This window comes from Antedon bifida, chromosome 9, assembly GCF_963402885.1.
Source record: "Antedon bifida chromosome 9, ecAntBifi1.1, whole genome shotgun sequence".
In the NCBI taxonomy this organism is placed as follows: Eukaryota; Metazoa; Echinodermata; class Crinoidea; order Comatulida; family Antedonidae; genus Antedon; species Antedon bifida.
In genome coordinates, this window is record NC_136234.1 from 17,074,807 (window position 1) to 17,094,492 (window position 19,686).

The 19,686-nt window shown below is 31.2% G+C and overlaps 2 protein-coding genes across 5 annotated transcripts in view; both read right to left on the reverse strand.

Annotated features, from left to right (window-relative positions):
- LOC144851630 (glycoprotein hormone beta-5-like) overlaps nucleotides 1–19,686 on the reverse strand; it is a 234,143-nt gene that overhangs the window by 186,284 nt on the left and 28,173 nt on the right. The window lies entirely within an intron of this gene.
- LOC144851611 (pleckstrin homology domain-containing family H member 1-like) overlaps nucleotides 1–19,686 on the reverse strand; it is a 77,046-nt gene that overhangs the window by 24,958 nt on the left and 32,402 nt on the right. For all 4 annotated transcript variants that reach the window (XM_078709149.1, XM_078709148.1, XM_078709150.1 and 1 more), the window contains 3 exons: nucleotides 18,157–18,240; nucleotides 7,048–7,129; nucleotides 2,784–3,934 (listed from right to left, as the gene is read on the reverse strand). In XM_078709149.1, coding sequence (XP_078565275.1) covers nucleotides 2,784–3,934; nucleotides 7,048–7,129; nucleotides 18,157–18,240 — 1,317 coding nt within the window. The remainder of the gene's footprint in view (nucleotides 1–2,783; nucleotides 3,935–7,047; nucleotides 7,130–18,156; nucleotides 18,241–19,686) is intronic.

Genomic DNA, 19,686 nt, shown 5'->3' on the forward strand with positions numbered 1-19,686 from the left:
GAAGATTAAACAAACCTTAACACACTCTAAGTTCAATCAATCCAATTTTCGCTTTTAATTTCAATTATCAAAAACTAGTACAGAGTAAACGTCGTCCTATATTGCAGACATTAGATGTTTCAGCTTTGTCTGGGCAGATGTGCCAAATTGGTAAGTCTTACACTCGATTCACACAGTATAAAAATCTTACAAAATACAACAATCGGCACCCTGGAGTAGAAGCACTCGTCCACATGTGCAATTTGGCTCAGTTAGGCTGCAAGCCACAGGTTATAATTCCCTCACATTTACATTTTACCTGTGTGAAAGTGGTGTAAAATCTTGGAACAAGTCGAGGACCGTAAACACAGCCGTATCTGTGCATATCATTAAAATTACATTCACACTGGGACAAACCAGTGTGCGAAAGAGCAGTAACTCGGTAAAATTATCTCACGAACCTTTGTTACTTTGTTAATTTGCTGTATGTATGAATCAGGTATAACATTAATACAGTTATCAACATGATTGTTATTTGATTGCTTTTATTTGGGGTTCCAGTATTTGGGTTCACCTCTCAAATACTTTTTTGACAAAAACATGTTTCAGTTTATTCAACTTAAAAACTGGTTATTTACAAGGAAACAGTATAATAATTTTGCCACTTGAAAATAAATATTTTTGAATTATCTTGACTGATAATTATATAAATATGTTTAAACAGTTTTATATCATCAGTTTGGACATAACATATCTATAAATACATTGATTATATCATGTGTATCGAATCAAAAATCATATCACTTGCAGAGGTTTTAGCATCTTCAGACAAACAGTCTCACACAGTAAGTTTACAGACTTTCCTAAATTTCGCCACTCATGGCCGATTCCCCTCTAGATATCCCTAAGGGACAACATGGCTATCAGGCACAGGAACCAACATTCGTAAAGGGGACTGAATTTGTCAGAATGTTGCGTTACGGGTGAATGAATGGTTCCTCTTCGGGGGTAATTTAAACTTCCTTAGGGAGTTACAGGGGGTCTAGAATAAATCCTAAAAACTCGAAGGGGGCATACTGTCAGATGTTATCTTGACCAAAACATTTTAAGTTACTATAGCTGACAGATAATATACATATAAAGGACCTGTAGGGGGTTGATTTAATTTAGGTTTAATTGAATATTTAACTACAGGCTATTATAGAGTATCTTTTTATTTCAGATTAGCTAATTCTTTTCTTTAGCTGTTAGTTTTATCAAACATTAAATAACAGTATCTGCTCTCTGTGTCCATGAAATGTCAAAACGTATATCAAATGGATTTTATGATGTCTTTGGAAGATTTCCACATTTACATAAATGATTTTGGTACTAAACAGTTTCAAAACTATATATTTTTTTTCCTTTTACCCATTTTTTTTAGGTTTCTCTATATCATAACTAAATAAATCTTTTTTTTTTGCCTTTTTTACCCAGTTTAATTCTTTGAGGTTCCTCTCTATCAAAACTGAATAAATCTTTTTTTTCCTTTTTTTTACCTATTCACTTTTAATTCTTGTAGTTTCCTCTCTATCAAAACTAAATAAATCAGGTTTTTTTCTTTTTTTACCAAGTTTACTTTTAATTCGTTGAGGTTCCTCTCTATCAAAACTAAATAAATCAAATTAAATTTTAGATACAAATACTTCTATGATTCAGGACTCATTGCCAAAAACATTGTATGAACATCAAACTGTAGTGTGACATGAGGTTTTTACAATGGTTTTTATATTTTATCAATGACATATGCTTTCTATATATAATCTTGAATAGCAAGGACAAATTTGAGTGAATCCATAACTTAACTTTTATTTAATAATTTCACATGCAGTTTTGTTGATTCTCCAAAAATTGTTTTGTAATTTTACAGTTATAATTGACAAGGAGTTTGTGCACGATTTAGTTTAAAGGCACCCGTGTGTATGCTTGCTTGTTTAAGTTAAAATCATATTTAGATTATTTTGTTCTCTCCCACAAAACTACTGTATTCAATAAATTGATATTTTTTGCATAGTAAAAGAGGTGTGTCCCCAGAATAGGTGTTGGCTGTAGTGTTGAAACATATATTTCTTCTCGTTTGTTTCACTGGAAAGTGTCCCCTTAATAGGGGTGTCACCTCAATAGGGTTGTCCCCTCAATAGGGTTGCCCCCTCAATAGGGTTGTCCCCTCAATAGGGTTGCCCACTCAATAGGGTTGCCCCAAAGATCTACTGTTATGTAATTCTATTTATTCTATCACAGTTACGTGTAAATTTGCAGAGGATAGCAATAGCTAAAATTTATATAAAAATAAAAAAATAAAAATGTCAATTAAATTTCTTTCAAAAAATTGTAATACTATAATTATCAGGGTAAACTGCTGTCAATGCTTACTGCCCGGAGGATATATTTCGATCTACTAAAAAAAACTTTAATATTCACAGACAGCTTGGAAATGACAATATGATATAACTCTTTTTTGACAAAAAAATCAGATATATTTAATTGAATCCATCATATCTATATACTCACTTCCTCTATCTCATTCGCATTTGTCACCAAACTTTTAACAAGATATTACATAGTGTAAATGTACATTTAAGAAACCCTAACGATTTGTACTGTTATGTTTCAAAATATTTTTATCTTATAAGAAGAATCTTATAAATCGAAATGTGTGTATAGTATAGTAGTTACAGGCATAAAAACAAATGAAGGAGGGACAATACCATCGCTTTCTTCATCAGAAAACATTAATGTTATCAGTAATAAAATAAATGACTTACCCATGATGGCATTTTGTGCAAAGGTGGAGGAGGTGGTTTAGACAGGTCTGGGCTTGCAGCATTGGAAACACCAGAAGATTTTGAATCTGATCGTTCATTCAATCTTGGTGGAATTTCTTCTGCTAAATAATACTCGTTCTCGCTTGGTAAGTGCTCCGAGTGGAAAGACGCCATTGTCTCATACTTTCCTTCAGCGTTTGTTTCCTCGTCAGATGCAAATAGATCCTTGTATGTTATTTCTGTATGTTGGTTTGACTCGTATTCGGAATCAATGGCATCAGCCTCCGCGTTTGAATCTTGATATAGATAATCCACACTGCCATTAATTTGACACGACTCTGGAATAGAATTGGTAGATATGTGTCCGATCATCGCATTATCTGATTCCAGTTCATCATTTTGACTGGCAGTTGTAAAGTCCTCATGATCGATACCAGATGCAACATGTCTTGGAGAGATTTCTCCAGCTGCAATTTCTGATTCCGTAGCTGAGATGGCGTCGTTTGAGAAATGTTCCATCGCTGTGGCTTCTGGGTGGAGAGAAGCATCTTCAAATACATCTGTTTGCACACATGCGTCAATTGTTATTTGTTCACGAGATGATGATATTAAAGGTTCACGCGACGTGTGATGTGAGCATGTGTCACATGACCCATGGCTTCGCATCGTGTCTGTCATTGCTCGACTGTATCTGCGTGGCCAAGTGCGTGTCCAATCCTCCTCTTCCTCGTGAAAACTGTGTAAATTATGAGGAACGTGCAACCTTCCTTTACCCCACTCACAAGCCATGCACATAAAATTCCCATTTCCGTTGACTTTCTCCTCTTCCATTTTAATTAATTCTTCATGTACTTTTATCAAAGCGTGAACAGGGGAATCTCCAGGACTCCTTCGTGTTCGCTTAGGAGGAGTAGGCCTCATTGGCCGCACTTCGTCTCCTGATGAGTCTGCATCTTGCCTCATTAAGATGGCTTTTCCTCGGATTGAGGGTCGTGCTGGAACCTTAGGAGGGGAACAAGCTCGGGGTGAATTCGATTCAGCTGTATCCGCTTCAAGAAATTCCATTTTGCTTGATTCTGTTGGTGTTTGCGTTCTTGTCTGTCCAATCGGCATTGGTATTGATTCCGTTGAAACAAATGATTTCCTTTTATCTGGAAGAAAAAATAATTAATTTAATAAAACCATAATTTTCATGACAAAACAATACTTTTAAAAATATGGTACAGTACATCAGGTCAAATTTTGACTTTTCCCCGATTTTCACTGGACTTAATCCGTGATAAAAAACATACGTAGAAGAAGTGAGACAGAAACTGACGTTCGCAAACACTTGAAGACTGAAAGTAAATCTTATTTTTAAAAAAGGTAGAAAGACGTAGAGATAAACATTCACCCACAAAGAAGTGCCTTTATATTCTAATAATAACAACAAAACAAAAAGTAATCAGATAATCTTAATGGGTCAACAACTTATTAATCTTTTCACTGAATTTTACACATTATCACAAACACACATCTCAGCAATGTAGGACAAATACACCTAAATGACCAATCAAAGTACATAATTTACTTTGTGAAACAACGACCTGCTTAATTTGTTGACCTGAGATTACGGGATCAAACCTAACCTACTTCTACCTGTACTTCTACCTATAAATTCACATAATACTTCTTTTCCTTTATAAACTATTAGGATTGTACAACTAGGGACCATGTAAAAAATATTCTACTGCAGTAACAGCAGTAATTGTATTTTGTATAATCTTTAACCTACTTCAATTATCTAGCATGGCGAATCATACACCTTCAAAGTGTTTGTTGCAGCGACTGCCTCGCATAAACTTCTACATTGAAACTATAAAGCATACAATATTATTGAATAGAATAAAATAAAATGGAGTTACTGCAGTAAATGCAGTAGAATAATGTTGATACGACCGCTAAAGGTACAAAATAAATATATTAAAAATATACTACATGCAAAAGATGTATAATAATAACAATACAATCCTAGTGTGAAGTGTTATAATCCCTATTATGAAACTATTTTACTTGAGAAATCCATGTTGATTTGAAAAAATCCATAAATGCATTGTGTATGGATTCTATTTCCAGTCTTGTAAATGCTAACATGGGCCTAGTTGAATTCAATAGGTAAGGGACACATTATATAAACTTTATAATGATTTGATCAACAACAGAAAATCTGGAAATGAGAGGTAATCGGTTCTGAATTGACCATCCTGCTGAAAGACGAGCAAAGACGACAGAAGCTATCAAACTTTAAGGTAAAGTCACATGACACACATAGGGGTAAAAGGGACATGTCATGTGACAACTTTTTGGCAACGAGTCAAAGAAATAATGTAAAAACACATGCGTAGCCGGTGTACTAGAAAACCACACTAAAAAATCTATTTTGGAGAGGAGAGGTTATCGTGATGCGAAGTTGGGTAGCAACTGTACTGTGCAACAACATCAAAATGATTTGAAAGTAACTGTAAGGGACGTGGAGGAAATTCACAAAGATTTGATAAAATTATTAGAGTCAGCAAAACAGGGGACAATTTGTCAAATAAAGGACGTTCTCCTACCGAGATAACCGTGGTTCAATCTTTTTTTTAGATACCTTAATACATTTAATACTTTTTATGATAAAAAAAAAAAGAAGATAAATAAGCGGACACAACATGGGATGAGATACATGTTTTTGCGAGTGATTATTCATATAGGGACATTAAATCTCCTAAAACTTAAAATTTGGAAGAGAAAGTGCATGAACGTTCCTACTCATTTTAGACAATTATAGGTGGGGCCTCAGGGTAGAATACAAATAACCATAGGACCATCTTAATTTGCACTATTTCATATTTAATTTTTTGACCTCTATTGAGACACCTGATCATTTCGCAGGAAGTGCTCTTCGAAGCAACAAATTTAATCAATGACTTCCTATTCAAAAATATCACTCACATTGCCTTCTACCATATATGGTCATAGGGCAGAGCAAAGGAAATACATTTTCAGCCAATCACAATTCAGTAACTAATGCATTATCATTTCACAGATTATTTTGAATTTGTCGATTGTTATTATATAATTACTTATTTTATAAAAAGATAAAACTAAATCACATGCAACACCCTTTTGGACAAACAATGCTTTTTTGGGGGATATTTTGGATAAATACTTGAGGTTTTTATTCATTTCAAGGGCTTTTTATCAGTTTGCGTGCAGTAGGATTAGTATTAAATAGTTACTCATGCACCTAATTTGTAATATATCTCCGAATATTTATTTCGGATGATAGATAATGATAATAGCTCAAGATCACAAATCAAGATGTCTTTCATTATGAAGAAAAAAAATTCTATGATTTATAAAAAAAATTGTATACACTTGAGAATTAAATATACAGTAATATATATTTATATCACACCTGAAAGTATCCTTGCAATTTGATTGGTTAATGTTGAATTGCATAGTAATATTTAATGGTACTATTTCATGGTTCTATTACACAGGAAATGTTGTGCAATGTAAGGATGCAAGTGAATATTGCACTTTAATAAATCAAACTGCAATCTGTGCCATTTGTAACTGTTCTACACTGTGGTAAAAAATTTGAGTAAAATGCCTAAATTGCGTAGCATACCATTTAGACTTCAACAATGAATAAAGATAGAAGAATTACTTGAAAAAAGGATTACTTTTTATAACAACAGATGTAACACAAATATTGTTTTGTATATTCATTGAATGAGGAGAATATTTTCATGAATTACTGACTTTCCTATCTAAAGCTCTGTCTACACTATCAAACTAGTTACACAAAAGAAGTGTGATGTGCCCAAATATGGTAGTGGTATGCCCAAATATAGTAGTGATATGACATCATCATTTCCATATATGGGCACATCACATTATTTTGTCACATAAAGTTTGATAGTGTAGACAGACCTTAACTCGGCTCCATTTCGTCTCAACTCATGAAAACATTCACATCATTAAACTTATAAACATTCATTGTATAAAATACAACATTACACATAGAATTATTTTGGATGAAATAGATTTTGTCAGAGGCTTTTCTGCACCAAACGAAGAACTAATGATTCCTTAAACCCAATAATCATTATCTGTCGAGGGCACATTGAACTTTAGCCACAGGGTAAAAGCAAAGCCTAATTTATATTTAAGTATTTAATTATAATTTTTAGATGCAAAAAAAAGGAGACAGAAAACATCAAAGAGGTGTTCTTACCGATAAGTCGTTTTTGTAGAGAACGGATTAAGTCTTGGGCTTTTTGGTTTGACAGTCTCAAGTGCTGGTTTTCTTGTTCAAGCTGAAAGAAGGAAATTGCAAGAAAAACATTCAACTTTTATTTAGATTTTATCAAATTAATACCATATGAAACTATCGGTACTTCCAATCCCTTCGGGATTTCTCGTTTCGTTTAATCTCTGCCCGTTCTTACTGCTTTCCTGTACCATACCTCCTCTTTCTGTTTACACGGAAAAGAAGAAATTGTAAAGTTATTTTCTGTTAATTAAAAAAAATTACATTTATCATATCATATTTAATGCAATATAAAATATACATAAAAATAAGAACAGAAAGCGTTTTCTATATATATATATATCTATTTATATAATATCTATATATATAATTCATGAATTATACTATATGACAAAATGTTTACAAAAAAATGTTTTTTTTTCAGGGGACATTATATTTTATATGAATATTTGAATCATTGCTAAAAAAATTATTGGTGCAATAGTGTCTATCAACAAATGACGACATTATGCGACACATTCTGCATGTACTCATCATGCATCTGTTCACCGTACATCGAAAATGACATTTCAGTTTTATTAATTAGCAACGAAAAACAAAACTGATTTCTTGTTTCTATGTCACAAAGGTCAAAAGGATTTAAAATGAAAGCTTGGCACAAAACATTAAACACTTTTTTTAAAGATGAATAATAGTACTTTCTGTTGGAAATAAATATAATATATTTGATGCCAGATAAAAGTTTTCAGTAGAGATATTGTCCATAACATAAAATAATAACTGACAAATTGTTGCTATCTGTTTTATCTTTCCATACCGAGAGTGGGTGGATGCACTTTTTCTTTCGTAGCATCCTCCCTACAACAAATTACCACTTTTTATCAAATATTCTCCAACTTTTGATTTTATTTTATACATTTTTTAGAACTTTTCATTTTTTTAGAACTCAAGGTATAATGCCTCTTTGATTTGTGGAATTGTTTTAATTGATCCCTTTTGATTCTAATTATTTATTTATTTTTTTATTTTATCAATTTTATTTATTTTAATTTTTAATTGTTGTATGTTAATGTCTTGTCAAATTGTATTTTTGTGAGGGTCCCTAATCTGCCTCGGCTGAATGGACCACCCTCATAAAATATTGTTGAAATAAAATAAATATCCTACCTTGTAGTAAACCTATTCTAAAACCATTCAATTAAACATCAATTAAACCAATTAGATTTATAATCTAATCAAGTCGTTACCTAATTATACTATTAATGAACAATAATAAAAACAGCTTAAAAACAATGGTTTACTTATTAATGACATCTAATACCTTTTGATACAAATTGACATATTAATAGGTGTACCAATAAAATAATGTCCTTTTCAGCGTTTTTTTCATAAATGGACCTAGGTTAAAAGAATCAAGCAAATTAAGACACATTCTGACAAGTGATAATTAGGAGGTTCATAGAGGACTGTGATGACATTGCCAGCAGCTTCTTTCATTCAATTAGAAAAGAAGCTAAATTTAATTGAAAACAAATGATATATCTAGAAAGGATCACGGTTTCTCTGAAGATCGGCACTGCAATAGGGCAGCATTGGCCAATTCTATGTACTGTACCTAAATTTGTTTTGCATCATAGGCAAATTTGAGAATCAGGTAGCAGAATTAAAGTATGCAATTAAGGGTCATGGCAAATAATGATTATAACAATTCCAATTTCGTGGAAAAAACACAAATAAAGTCATACATAAGTTTTATTTTTAAAATGTATAAGAAAAAGATAGAAGGATTCAATTTAAAAATAAAAACAGGTTTCTCGTTTAATACTAGTGGAGTCTGGATGTCTGTAATGCAAATGCATCATTTTCGTTTACTTTTTGTCTTTTTTACGAAATTGCATGCTAGCATTGTACATTTGATAGAGACCTACATAAATCGGAATTGCAGCAAAGAGATTTCTTTGACTGTTTCTACGAGACTGGACAGTTGCTTGGCCAAGAACCTTATCAGGTGTAACATCTGCGAGGAGGTCTTAATCAGACATAGCATCAACGCTTAATCCATTTGAATGATAAACCATGTGACTGAGTTCTTCCCAGTCAACGTTTGCTGTATATTAAACTGGATAAAGCAAAATGATTTCCTTCTGCAAGCTCACCAACTGTCAAATTAAGGAAACTGTGAGTTGATAACCGTGTATGCATAATCCAACATCAAACACGTGGCTGGCGCAGATAAGCGAGGTAAGCTCTCAGGAGATCTGAATGGGTTTATGTTTAGTATGTTACTGCTGAAACGTTTGTTTTGGGGAGCCTAAATGTTCTGCAGATTGTAATCAGGGGTGCAATTTTGTACCCTAAATTGATTCGCAGTCGCCTTAAATGAAAGTATTTACGTCTAAGCGTGCATTTTATGAAACATAATCGTCATTTGGATAAAGCATAACTACTGATACATCACGCGGAATAAACAGTTTAATTCTCAGAACGTTATTATCTTTGCAAGACATTGAAATTTGTTTGATAACCAAAATAGATTTTATCTGCAAAATCTAAGAATGTTATCCCTGGAGAGCGAGACTGACGAAATAAAGTGTCTGCAAATGTATGCGAGATATAAGAAACAATACCAGGTTAAAAGTAACAAAAATTTAATGCAAATCCATGACAATTTCCCATAGTATGCTAAATTCTACTAAGATAAATAGAGGACAGATATAAATCTGGGTTTTTTTTGTCGTCTGGATTCTACATCATAAAACTAATAGTAAAGGTAAATCTATAATTTATACTAAAGCTCTGTTCACACTATCAAACTTTATGTGACAATGTGATGTGCCCATATATGGACATGATGATGTCATATCACTACAATATTTGGGCACATCACACTTTTTTGGATAGTGGATACATTTTCGACAATTGTCTTCCTTGGAAAGAGAATATATTATCGTTATCTTTATAGCGCACTTTAAAACTGATTATAGTCATTCAAATATTGAATTGTTACATATTTTAAAAAAATATTCCAGACCTTTCTTATATGATCTTTATAATTTAATCTTTTGTAATGCAATACTAAAACTATTACAACATTATTAATTACCTAGTAATTATACGAATAACATAAAAATCATGTTCACTACATCTCCAATTTCTGCAAAAGTTGAAAAGCGTGAAGCGCCTTTCAAATGCAATAATTCTCACGGAAATTGAATTAATAATTTCAGATAATTTATTTCTTATGTTTCACGATTGTAAAAAACTATTAACATCAAACAGAGACATCTTACATAAAACCTTATGTTATTCTACGCAATGACATATGTGGAAATCAGTTCTGACGTACTAATTTATTTCGGTTGTTAGGGTGTGTTTACATCCTTAGACACTAGAGGGTGTGCGTCTACGACGACATGTATGAACTTCAATTAACGAGAATTTCCTTCCATTTTGTTATTTTTATTTGACCTGAGTACTTTCTCATTTTCATTTTCATGTTTTTTATTAGTTTCACGTCATAATCTGTTACAAAGATTGATGGAGTTTTGAGGTTAAATTGATTTCATTCACGGAGAGGAAAAACAAAATTATTTGACGTAGTAAAATTGTCAGGTCTACTTCCTTTATGCGTCTCGTAAAATATTAATTTCACTAATTGACCCAAAATAAAGATTTATATCAACTGGAAAGTCTAACATCTACAAGCAGACCAAACTGTAATTCTGCAGAGCATGTGTAGAAAGCATTCTACTGTACGACACTGAAACATGGACAATGAAAAAAGACTGACATATGGCACCTACACACGTCTCCTAATGAGAGTACAGAATATTTCATGTCAAGACCATAAAAAAAGGCTGAAATATATGACCGTGTCCTACCAATATAATCCATAGTCACCCAGCATCAAACTAAATTTTCTGGTCACTGCTATTGAGCAAAAGATCAGGTTATCTTTAATGTAATGACACTCCCACATCTGTCTAGTCTAAAGGAAGAACTTTTTAGGGAAAAAAACCATAAATTTAACAATCATTAATTATTAATTTTGCAATTTCATTATGATTCATGTTCCATTGTTTTTGTTCTAAATGTTAAATTAATTTAATTCTAAATGTAGTGATAGCACAAGTTTTAGCCAATTGAGTTTACATCATCACTAAAGCTATTCCTAGAAGTCCTTTCAGGTTTGCCTTCCTATCTTTGATATCACACTCAGTTTTAAATCCATCCATGTCTTCATAAATATTAAATTAATTATGAATAATTATCTAAAACTAATCTTGTCATAAAATTAAACACCCTTAGGTCGTGTTCGTACGGTGGTTAAAATAAGCGCTTAATTTCACCCATGCCTCGGGTTATAAATTGAGCGTTGTTCGTACTTGAAATATTTAACCGCTTATAAATGCTTAATCGACGAATCACAAACCGGAAATTACGTTATAAGGTCAGTTGTCTTTACAACCTACGACCCCATTTTCGCACGCTAGTTTCGTGTTGTATATTTTTTACTCGCGATCTTTTTTTACAATAACAATTACTTGCTACCTTTTACACTGCTTATCCTTGCGACAAACCTTATGCCTCTTAACGCCGATAATCCTGCCGAAATATGCCTTCTCCTGACGACCATTATTTTACTCCTTGTTAGACGAAGAATTTGAGCCCAATGTTACACGAAACACCACCGACCAGCTAGGCCTACTAAGCGGTCTACACCAACAAGGACAGCACCAGCTGACGATCGCTCTCGAAGCGTGTATGGAAGAGCTTCGTAGGAGAGATGACGGGCGAACGTTTGTCAAAATTTGACACATTGCCTCTATCGGAGATTTATTATCCTCGAAGGCCGAGTATAATTGGATTATCGCTGAAATAACCTGCAAATTTGGTGAACATTTTGCCTCGAATTTTTTGTAGCCTGAGGCAAAAGTTAATTGGGTCACGCGAACGGAAATCGGGAATAAGCTGGTATTTTCAACCCCTACGAACAGGCCCTTAGTGATAGAACAACACAAATGTTTAACTGCAAGTGTTTAAATTGTCAATCATCAGTTAAAGGGTGTGGCAATTTAATATTAATCATTACAAATATTTAATTTAATATTTTCTGTTTCCGACATAAAATCGTTGATACTTCTATTCAATATGACTGACATACAATGTAATGTCGATTTGGTTACGTTGACTTTTTGATCTTATTTTTCGAAAATGATGATGGAAGAGAAGAAATATGAAAATTAAGAATTAAATGATTATAATAGAAGAAAAAAAAAATTATGGAAGTACAGAGAAAATAAAAAAGAGAATCAAAATTATGGAGATGAGAGACGGTAAGTTGAAAAAAAGAAGTGAAAGGTGGGAACATATAGAAAATAAGGAGAGTAAAAATGATAAATGGAGAGATGAAAGAAAAGGAGTGGAAGGAATGAAAAGGTAAAAATCAGAGATTTAAGTTCCAAAAAAGTGGCATAATTATCTAGGCAAATTCGTCCAATCACATGTTTACACATTTATTTATGTTAAGGTTATGTTAGGTTTGTGTTTGTTACACTTTACGGAATTTTCCTATGATACAGGAAAAATTATAGATATGAGAATTGGCTAGCAACGGTACAAGATAATATTGATTAATTTTGATTTATTATGTCTATGATGTCATATGCAATAAAGCTAGGTTTGTCTGGGTGTGTACTAAATGACTTCAGATCAGTAAAAATTGAATAAACTGTTCATAAAACACTCACAACAATTATAAAGTCATCGGTTATTAATTTGTGAAAATCTGAAAGTTGCAGTAAAGCAGACATAAACCACAGGCTTCTAGACAAACTTTGACAAACGGTTGATGAATAAGGGAATATAGGGAAGGAAAGGTTTTCTGAAGAAGTGGAATGAATTGTTAAACAACATCTGATTCTAGTTAGGCAAAAATAAAAAGTAATTGTAACAGAGTGACTTTTAAATCACCTGGTAAGTTGTATTGTATTACTTGCAGTCATATCAATCAACAGAATAATTTTATACTAGGTAACTTTCAATTGAATGATGCAAAAGGCTTCAAGAACAATTTGAAAAGAATAACCTGATGTGATAGACATTATTAGGAATGATTTAAAGTAGCCTCCTAAAGCTCAAGAGTCTAGTGATATTGTTGTACAGTTTACCTATCAACAACATACTCTCTAAAAAGTTAACACTTTAAAATAACCAGACATTTTTTTTATGTCTACAGCTCTGTCTACACTTTATGTGACAAAAAAATGACAGAGACATGATGATGTTATATCACTACCATATTTGGGCATATCACTACCATATTTGTGCACATCACACTGTTTTTTGTCAAACTAGTTTGATAGTGTAGACAGCTTTTAAGTCCCTAATTTGTTTTTACCAATAAAAACACATTCAGAGCACCACAATATTGGAAAACCAGACATATTAACATTTAAGCCAGCCCAAGTGCCTAGTTTTTGGCAAATCATCATACCACAACAATGCTTGCCTCAAGATTATTTCAAGTAACAACCATATTTTTCATATATTACACTCAATTTTTAAAATTAAATCATAGAAAATGAATAAATAATAAAATCAATCTTACCAATAACTTCTAGACATTTTCCATATCCAAAAATGACAATAAATCTGTATGCAAATTAGAAATTTGCATACTGTACTAACTAAACATAGATAGAGATAGTTTCCACTCCATTCAGCACTTTAACAAAATTAAAAATGAACCGGTTTTGAGTCAACAAGGGACTTTCAAAAAGGCGACCATTGGAAGGTGATCACATGTCAAGCCTAATTTGCATACTAGTAATTATACTGGAAATCACTTTAAATGAGCCATAGGCTATGTAATCTCACCGTATAATATTTTAATCCAATTAGTTAGAAATTGTTGTACAACATGAACATTTTAATGATGTTAGTCATTCATGGTGACAAATAATGTCATTATTATGTTGTCACAAAGAGCAATTGTAGTAGCAGGTAATGGTAATATTATTATTATGGCACAGTGGTATAGCACCAGGTTTATAATTGAATTTAAATGGTTCAAGTTTAGTGCTTGTAAACAAAGATGACTAAAACCAAGAAAAGTACATAAATTATAATAAAGTGCATTTTTCGCATTGTCACTAATTAAGTATAAATAAGGTTGCTTAGTGATGTTAATAATCAAGAAGTATATAAAAAAGTCTCCCAATAATTTTTTAGAAAACTGTACTGTACTTTTAAAGCATTAAAATCTCATCTTGGTATAAAGTTTTCCTAGGAAAGATGTTTGAATCTACATTTTTTTTCAATTATTTAATTTAATTTTATTTATTATTTAATTTTTACTTTCAATTATTACTATTTCAACTGTGATTGACAATTGTTTTCATATATTATTTATTGGTATACATCCAAAAATGTGGAAATAATTTAAGACACAGATGTTAGTACGCGAGAATTAAATTTAAGACATGATTTCCGATTATAGTAAATCAGATTAAACTATAAGACTGTAAAACATTAAAATAATACCATAATATTTACAAAATAACTAAATAAATGATTGCAGTGTCATTATATGAACCTAAATTATTGCTTCGCACTGGGATGTGTGTGTTTCTCTAAAGCTCTATTCACACTATCAAACATTATGTGATGTCAAAAATGTGATGTATCCATATATGGACAAGATGATGTCATATCACTACCATATTTGGGCATATCACTACCATATTTGGGCACACAACACTTTTTTTGTCGTCAAACTAGTTTGATAGTGTAGACCGAGTTTAAAGAAACACCCAAATGTGTAAATACTGTAACATTTACTTTGAAAATAAAGGTTACTCGATATAATTGCTAAACTACTGTAAAATGTAGCCTATATTTAAACATTCAAAATAAACCTTGTTCACAATTCCATTGAGAATATAACAAACCTGAAAATTAAATAAATGGTGTAATTCATGAAGTCAAGGCTTTGTATTCCATAGTGATTACGGAAATTGCTGAGTAACATGGAGAAAAAAAAAGATATAAATTCAGAAGATATTCCTACTTTTTTCCCATCATAATGTGTAACGAATGTATTCAGAATTGAATTTTTATATATAATTCATAATTTGACCAACATAAAAACTATGCAAAATTATGATTTGGTTCAAAATTTTGGGAAAAAACCTGAAAAAACACAATAATTATGGATAAACCAACAACCCACCATGAAAAGCCTTGGTAGTAGCTTGAAAATTGAAGTTTTTAAGAAATAAATAAAAAAATATTTTGGTTGGAAAATAAATGAATACTTTAATAATAATGAAATGTTTACCAGGCATAAGCCCCACTTAACTGTTAGCTCATGTGGTTTTAACAGAAAAGTTTCTGGTGTGTTTCCCAGACAACTTCAACAAAGTTGCAGTTAGGACTTGTGTGCTAGGCCTTTTAGACAAACTAGTTTGCAAAAGTTAGGTCTTGTGTGTCAGGCCGTCTTGAGAAACTAAGTTTGCAAAAGTAAGTGGTCACAACAAATTTAACAAAAAAAGTAATCTTTTGAAAAATAACAATTTTAGGCTACATTAAAATGAATTATTTCTGTTAGAATTTCTATCTTTAGAAAGTCCAAGATTAGACAAATCTTTCAACAATACCTCCATTTAAGTTAGTAAACTATGTTTTACATCATAAATATTATTTTGAATATTGATAAACTAGAAAAAAAAAAGTTTTGTAAACCCTAGGGTATCTTGTATTTGTACACTGAAGTACTGAAATGACTCTGATGCAAGACAAACTTAGCCATGTGTTTTCCCATAGGATTTCTCTTAGGAAAATGTACTTCATGGGAAAAGGTTATTTGGAACTTTGTCAACATGTAATTCCTTAAGGTCTATCTTCATGTCTAATCAGAATAATCATCAGAATCTAATCGAATCTCATCAGAATATAAATGAATGATAAATTTGTACAAAAAAAGTGTAAAATGTATCAATATTAAAACCAGTTATCAATGATATACAACTTTGTAATACTATTTGTTCCTTTTCTTTTATTGCCAATATCACATCAACATTTAAAAAACATTAAATAAACAGCAACGAAAAAAAAAATCCCCAAAACAAAGAATAATCAAGGGCAGACACAAGACACAACCAAATCACTAGTGACCTATCATCAGGTTATACAATCATCATTAAATTTATATAAAAACTATAGATAATAGAAACTATTTTTATTACTAACAATTAAAGAAGCAAATGTGGAATTGAAGATTCTTAGGAATATGTTGACATGAAGTCGTTGAGGAAGATTCGCCAAAGTTACCAGGAATTCATGGATGGCAGGATGAAGAAAGTTGGTTCTACCTTTTATTTACTAGTAGAATTATTTTAAAAAGTACAATATTTGTAAAAAAAAAATGTAAAAAAAGAAAAGTTTCATTCAAATAGAACTTCAATGTTTACAAACGTTAGAAACAAGCAAGTGTTCGTTACTAATCTGAAAAACTTGTGAACTTGCAAAGTTTCATTTTAATCCTATAACAAGTTTACAATAGACTCGAAAATAAATTGCAAACAGATTTTCACTCTAACTCTTTACACAAGAGAAGAAAATATTCCAAAATCTTTCATAATAGAATCTGCGCAAAGAAAAGAGAAAGCTCCTGAAATTATTTTAAGTATTCGCATGGGATATGCATATAATTTGTGAATTTGTCCAGATTTTCGTGTTAATTGTGCTTGTTTTTGACCTAGATAGACTTGTTATGAAACTCTTAAGAAACAAGAGTTATACCTTTTTTTTTATTTAAAGGGATGATTCTGTCCTATAAATTTGAAAGTTGATTCATGATTTTATAATAAAAATTAAACCATGCTACGGCAAAAATTACTATCCAATATAGGAACCTGGGTAATGCCGTCATAATTTGTAGACAAAGCTATGTTTTGTATGCAGTAAAGTTTTTTAAATAGAATGTGTACAAACTATGCACCAATATCAGGAAGAAAATGTTTACAATGCCTCTTAAAATCCAAATGAGGTCTAAAATTTTAGATAAATAGCATTTTTTTACATACCTTTTTGTTTTTTTCTTTACTGACCTCAAAACTGCCACATAGAGTAGTAGTAGAGTAAATGTTTAAATATTATTTTTAAAGAAAAAATTTGTATTTGTCAGGAATAATTAGCTGGTAGTATGTCTACATAAATTAGATTTAAGTATATCTTTTATGTAATAAAATAAATTATCATCCGTTACGGCAACTCAATTGATCAACAAACTGTATGTCTCATACATTTCATACACGTTCATCTTATTCAATGTCTCGGAATTCATACAAGCGTTTATTAAATTTTATGTCTCATACAATTTTGTATAATAAAATTGTCATAACTTTAACTTGATATGATTATCTCAAGGAAGAGTTTTATAAAGAGTTACAATGAAAAAACACAAACTAACAGGTGGATAACGCTCAAACAAAAGTAGTTAGGAAGAAAAGATATAGTACGAGTATGACCTTCCATAATGAAACAAAACCGCTAAGATCAAGAAGACCTCGATAAAGAGATAAGACATTTGTTGACGCAAGTTGTTAATTAAGCAACTAACGACCTTAAGTAAAGACTAATTCCAATTAGAGACCATTTTTCTGTGCTCAAAATAAACACAAGCAGGTACTGTATATAGAACTTAGGTATAGCGACTGATCTGTGGAAAATATTCACTATTCACAATTAATCTCTATCAAACTAGGTTTGACAAAAAATGTGTGATGTGCCCAAATATGTTAGTGATATGACATCATGTCCATATATGGGCATATCACATTTTTTTGTGAACATAAAGATTGATAGTGTAGACAGAGCCTTAGGTTTAAGGAGATACTTCAAATGTACAATTTCTCCAAGTGAATGCCACTTCAATAATTAAATATTTTTAGATCTATTGAAATAGTTAAGAGTGATTTTTTATAGAATAAGACGACTGGTATGAATGTAGCCTTTCATTGGAGGAAAACTATTTTTTCAAAAATTTAATTGAAATAATAATATACTTACTGTTGATAGTTTGTTTGTGACCCATTCTTTGATTTTTGCTGCTTTTTCTTCCACTGCAATGCCATCTTCTTCTCGCATAGATTTCTGTAAAAATACAAATATAAAAACGTGAAATGATTTAATTGTAGTATGGATATAATAGTTCATAAAAATATAAATCAAGCTGATCAACTTGACAAAAACTGTCTTGGTACATTAGTTTACTTATAAAATAGAGTTGAGAAATAAATATTAGGATTATTTAACCACTCCTATTGTATATTAACAAAATATTATCATAAATTTGAATATGCAAATTTAAAATTAGAATAAAAATGAGTATTTCATTTTATTGCAAATAGAATTTTTTTAAATATGGCAAATATGTTTTGAAAATAAAATCTTTATCTATGATCTAGCAGAAGGGTACAATCATTTCAGTTTCATAGAAATCAAGATTTAAAGATTTTGAACTTGAAAGATGAACTAGGCTTACAGGTTTCTATTTGAAGGCCAGGGTTCATAATAATATTCAATTCCTTTCCACAGGATATCTGTGAAATTAGGTTGGTAAAATGATTTATCTAAATGTAGTATAATATATATTCCTTTTACATATAGAATAGTGAGACTAAAGTTTGAAGGTTAGGGCATTGAAATGAAATGTATCGACAAATGCATTTAGTACTTATTTTCCATGAGTCCTACATTTAGGCTCTCTGATATATTAGCTGGAATAAATTAATATTAGTATAAATGTGAATTAACCATGACGTTTTTAAAAATAAAATTTAAAGAAAAAAAATATACATTTGTGCAGACACTCTAGAAGAAATTGTATAACATAATAACAATTTGATTTATTCTTTTGAATAGAAATAAATCAAGCAGGTTAATTAATTATAATTACTAATGTATTATTAATTAATTAGTACACTGAAGAGTAATAGTAAATACAAATATTAACTTATTATCTCTCCGGCTTTATATTACCTCAGGTATTAAACTTAAGAATCCTCCAGAGTTTTTTATTTCTTTGAAAACAAATTATGTTGTTCAAAAAGATTATCTATTCAAAATTGATTAGTTAAAAATTGATCAAAAGTATTTTACATTGAGACACACTCATCTAGCAGACAATATTTCACATTTGTAAAGGTATTATGCAAACAATTTTATTGTTTCATTTCATCCCATTAGAACATATACAATATTTACAAAAACAGCTAGACATTGTCATGTTGGACATGTGCTTTATGTAAACAATATCAGCATGTATTGACACCATGTGGTTTCCTATCCAGGGACCTCCATCCAGGGACCTATAAGGAACATTGTAGCTATAACAGCATGTTCCGCAATATACAGTTGTGGATTTAGTTTAATGACGGCCTTGGTTACTAACCTACAAAGCACAATTGCCAAAAATATGAATTGAGAATATCAGGCAGTGCGGGTACGGTAACTAAAAAAAATTTATAATATACAGTTCATAACAGTAATGACTTCTTTTAACATATTCAATAATATGTAGGCAATGTGATCAGAAAA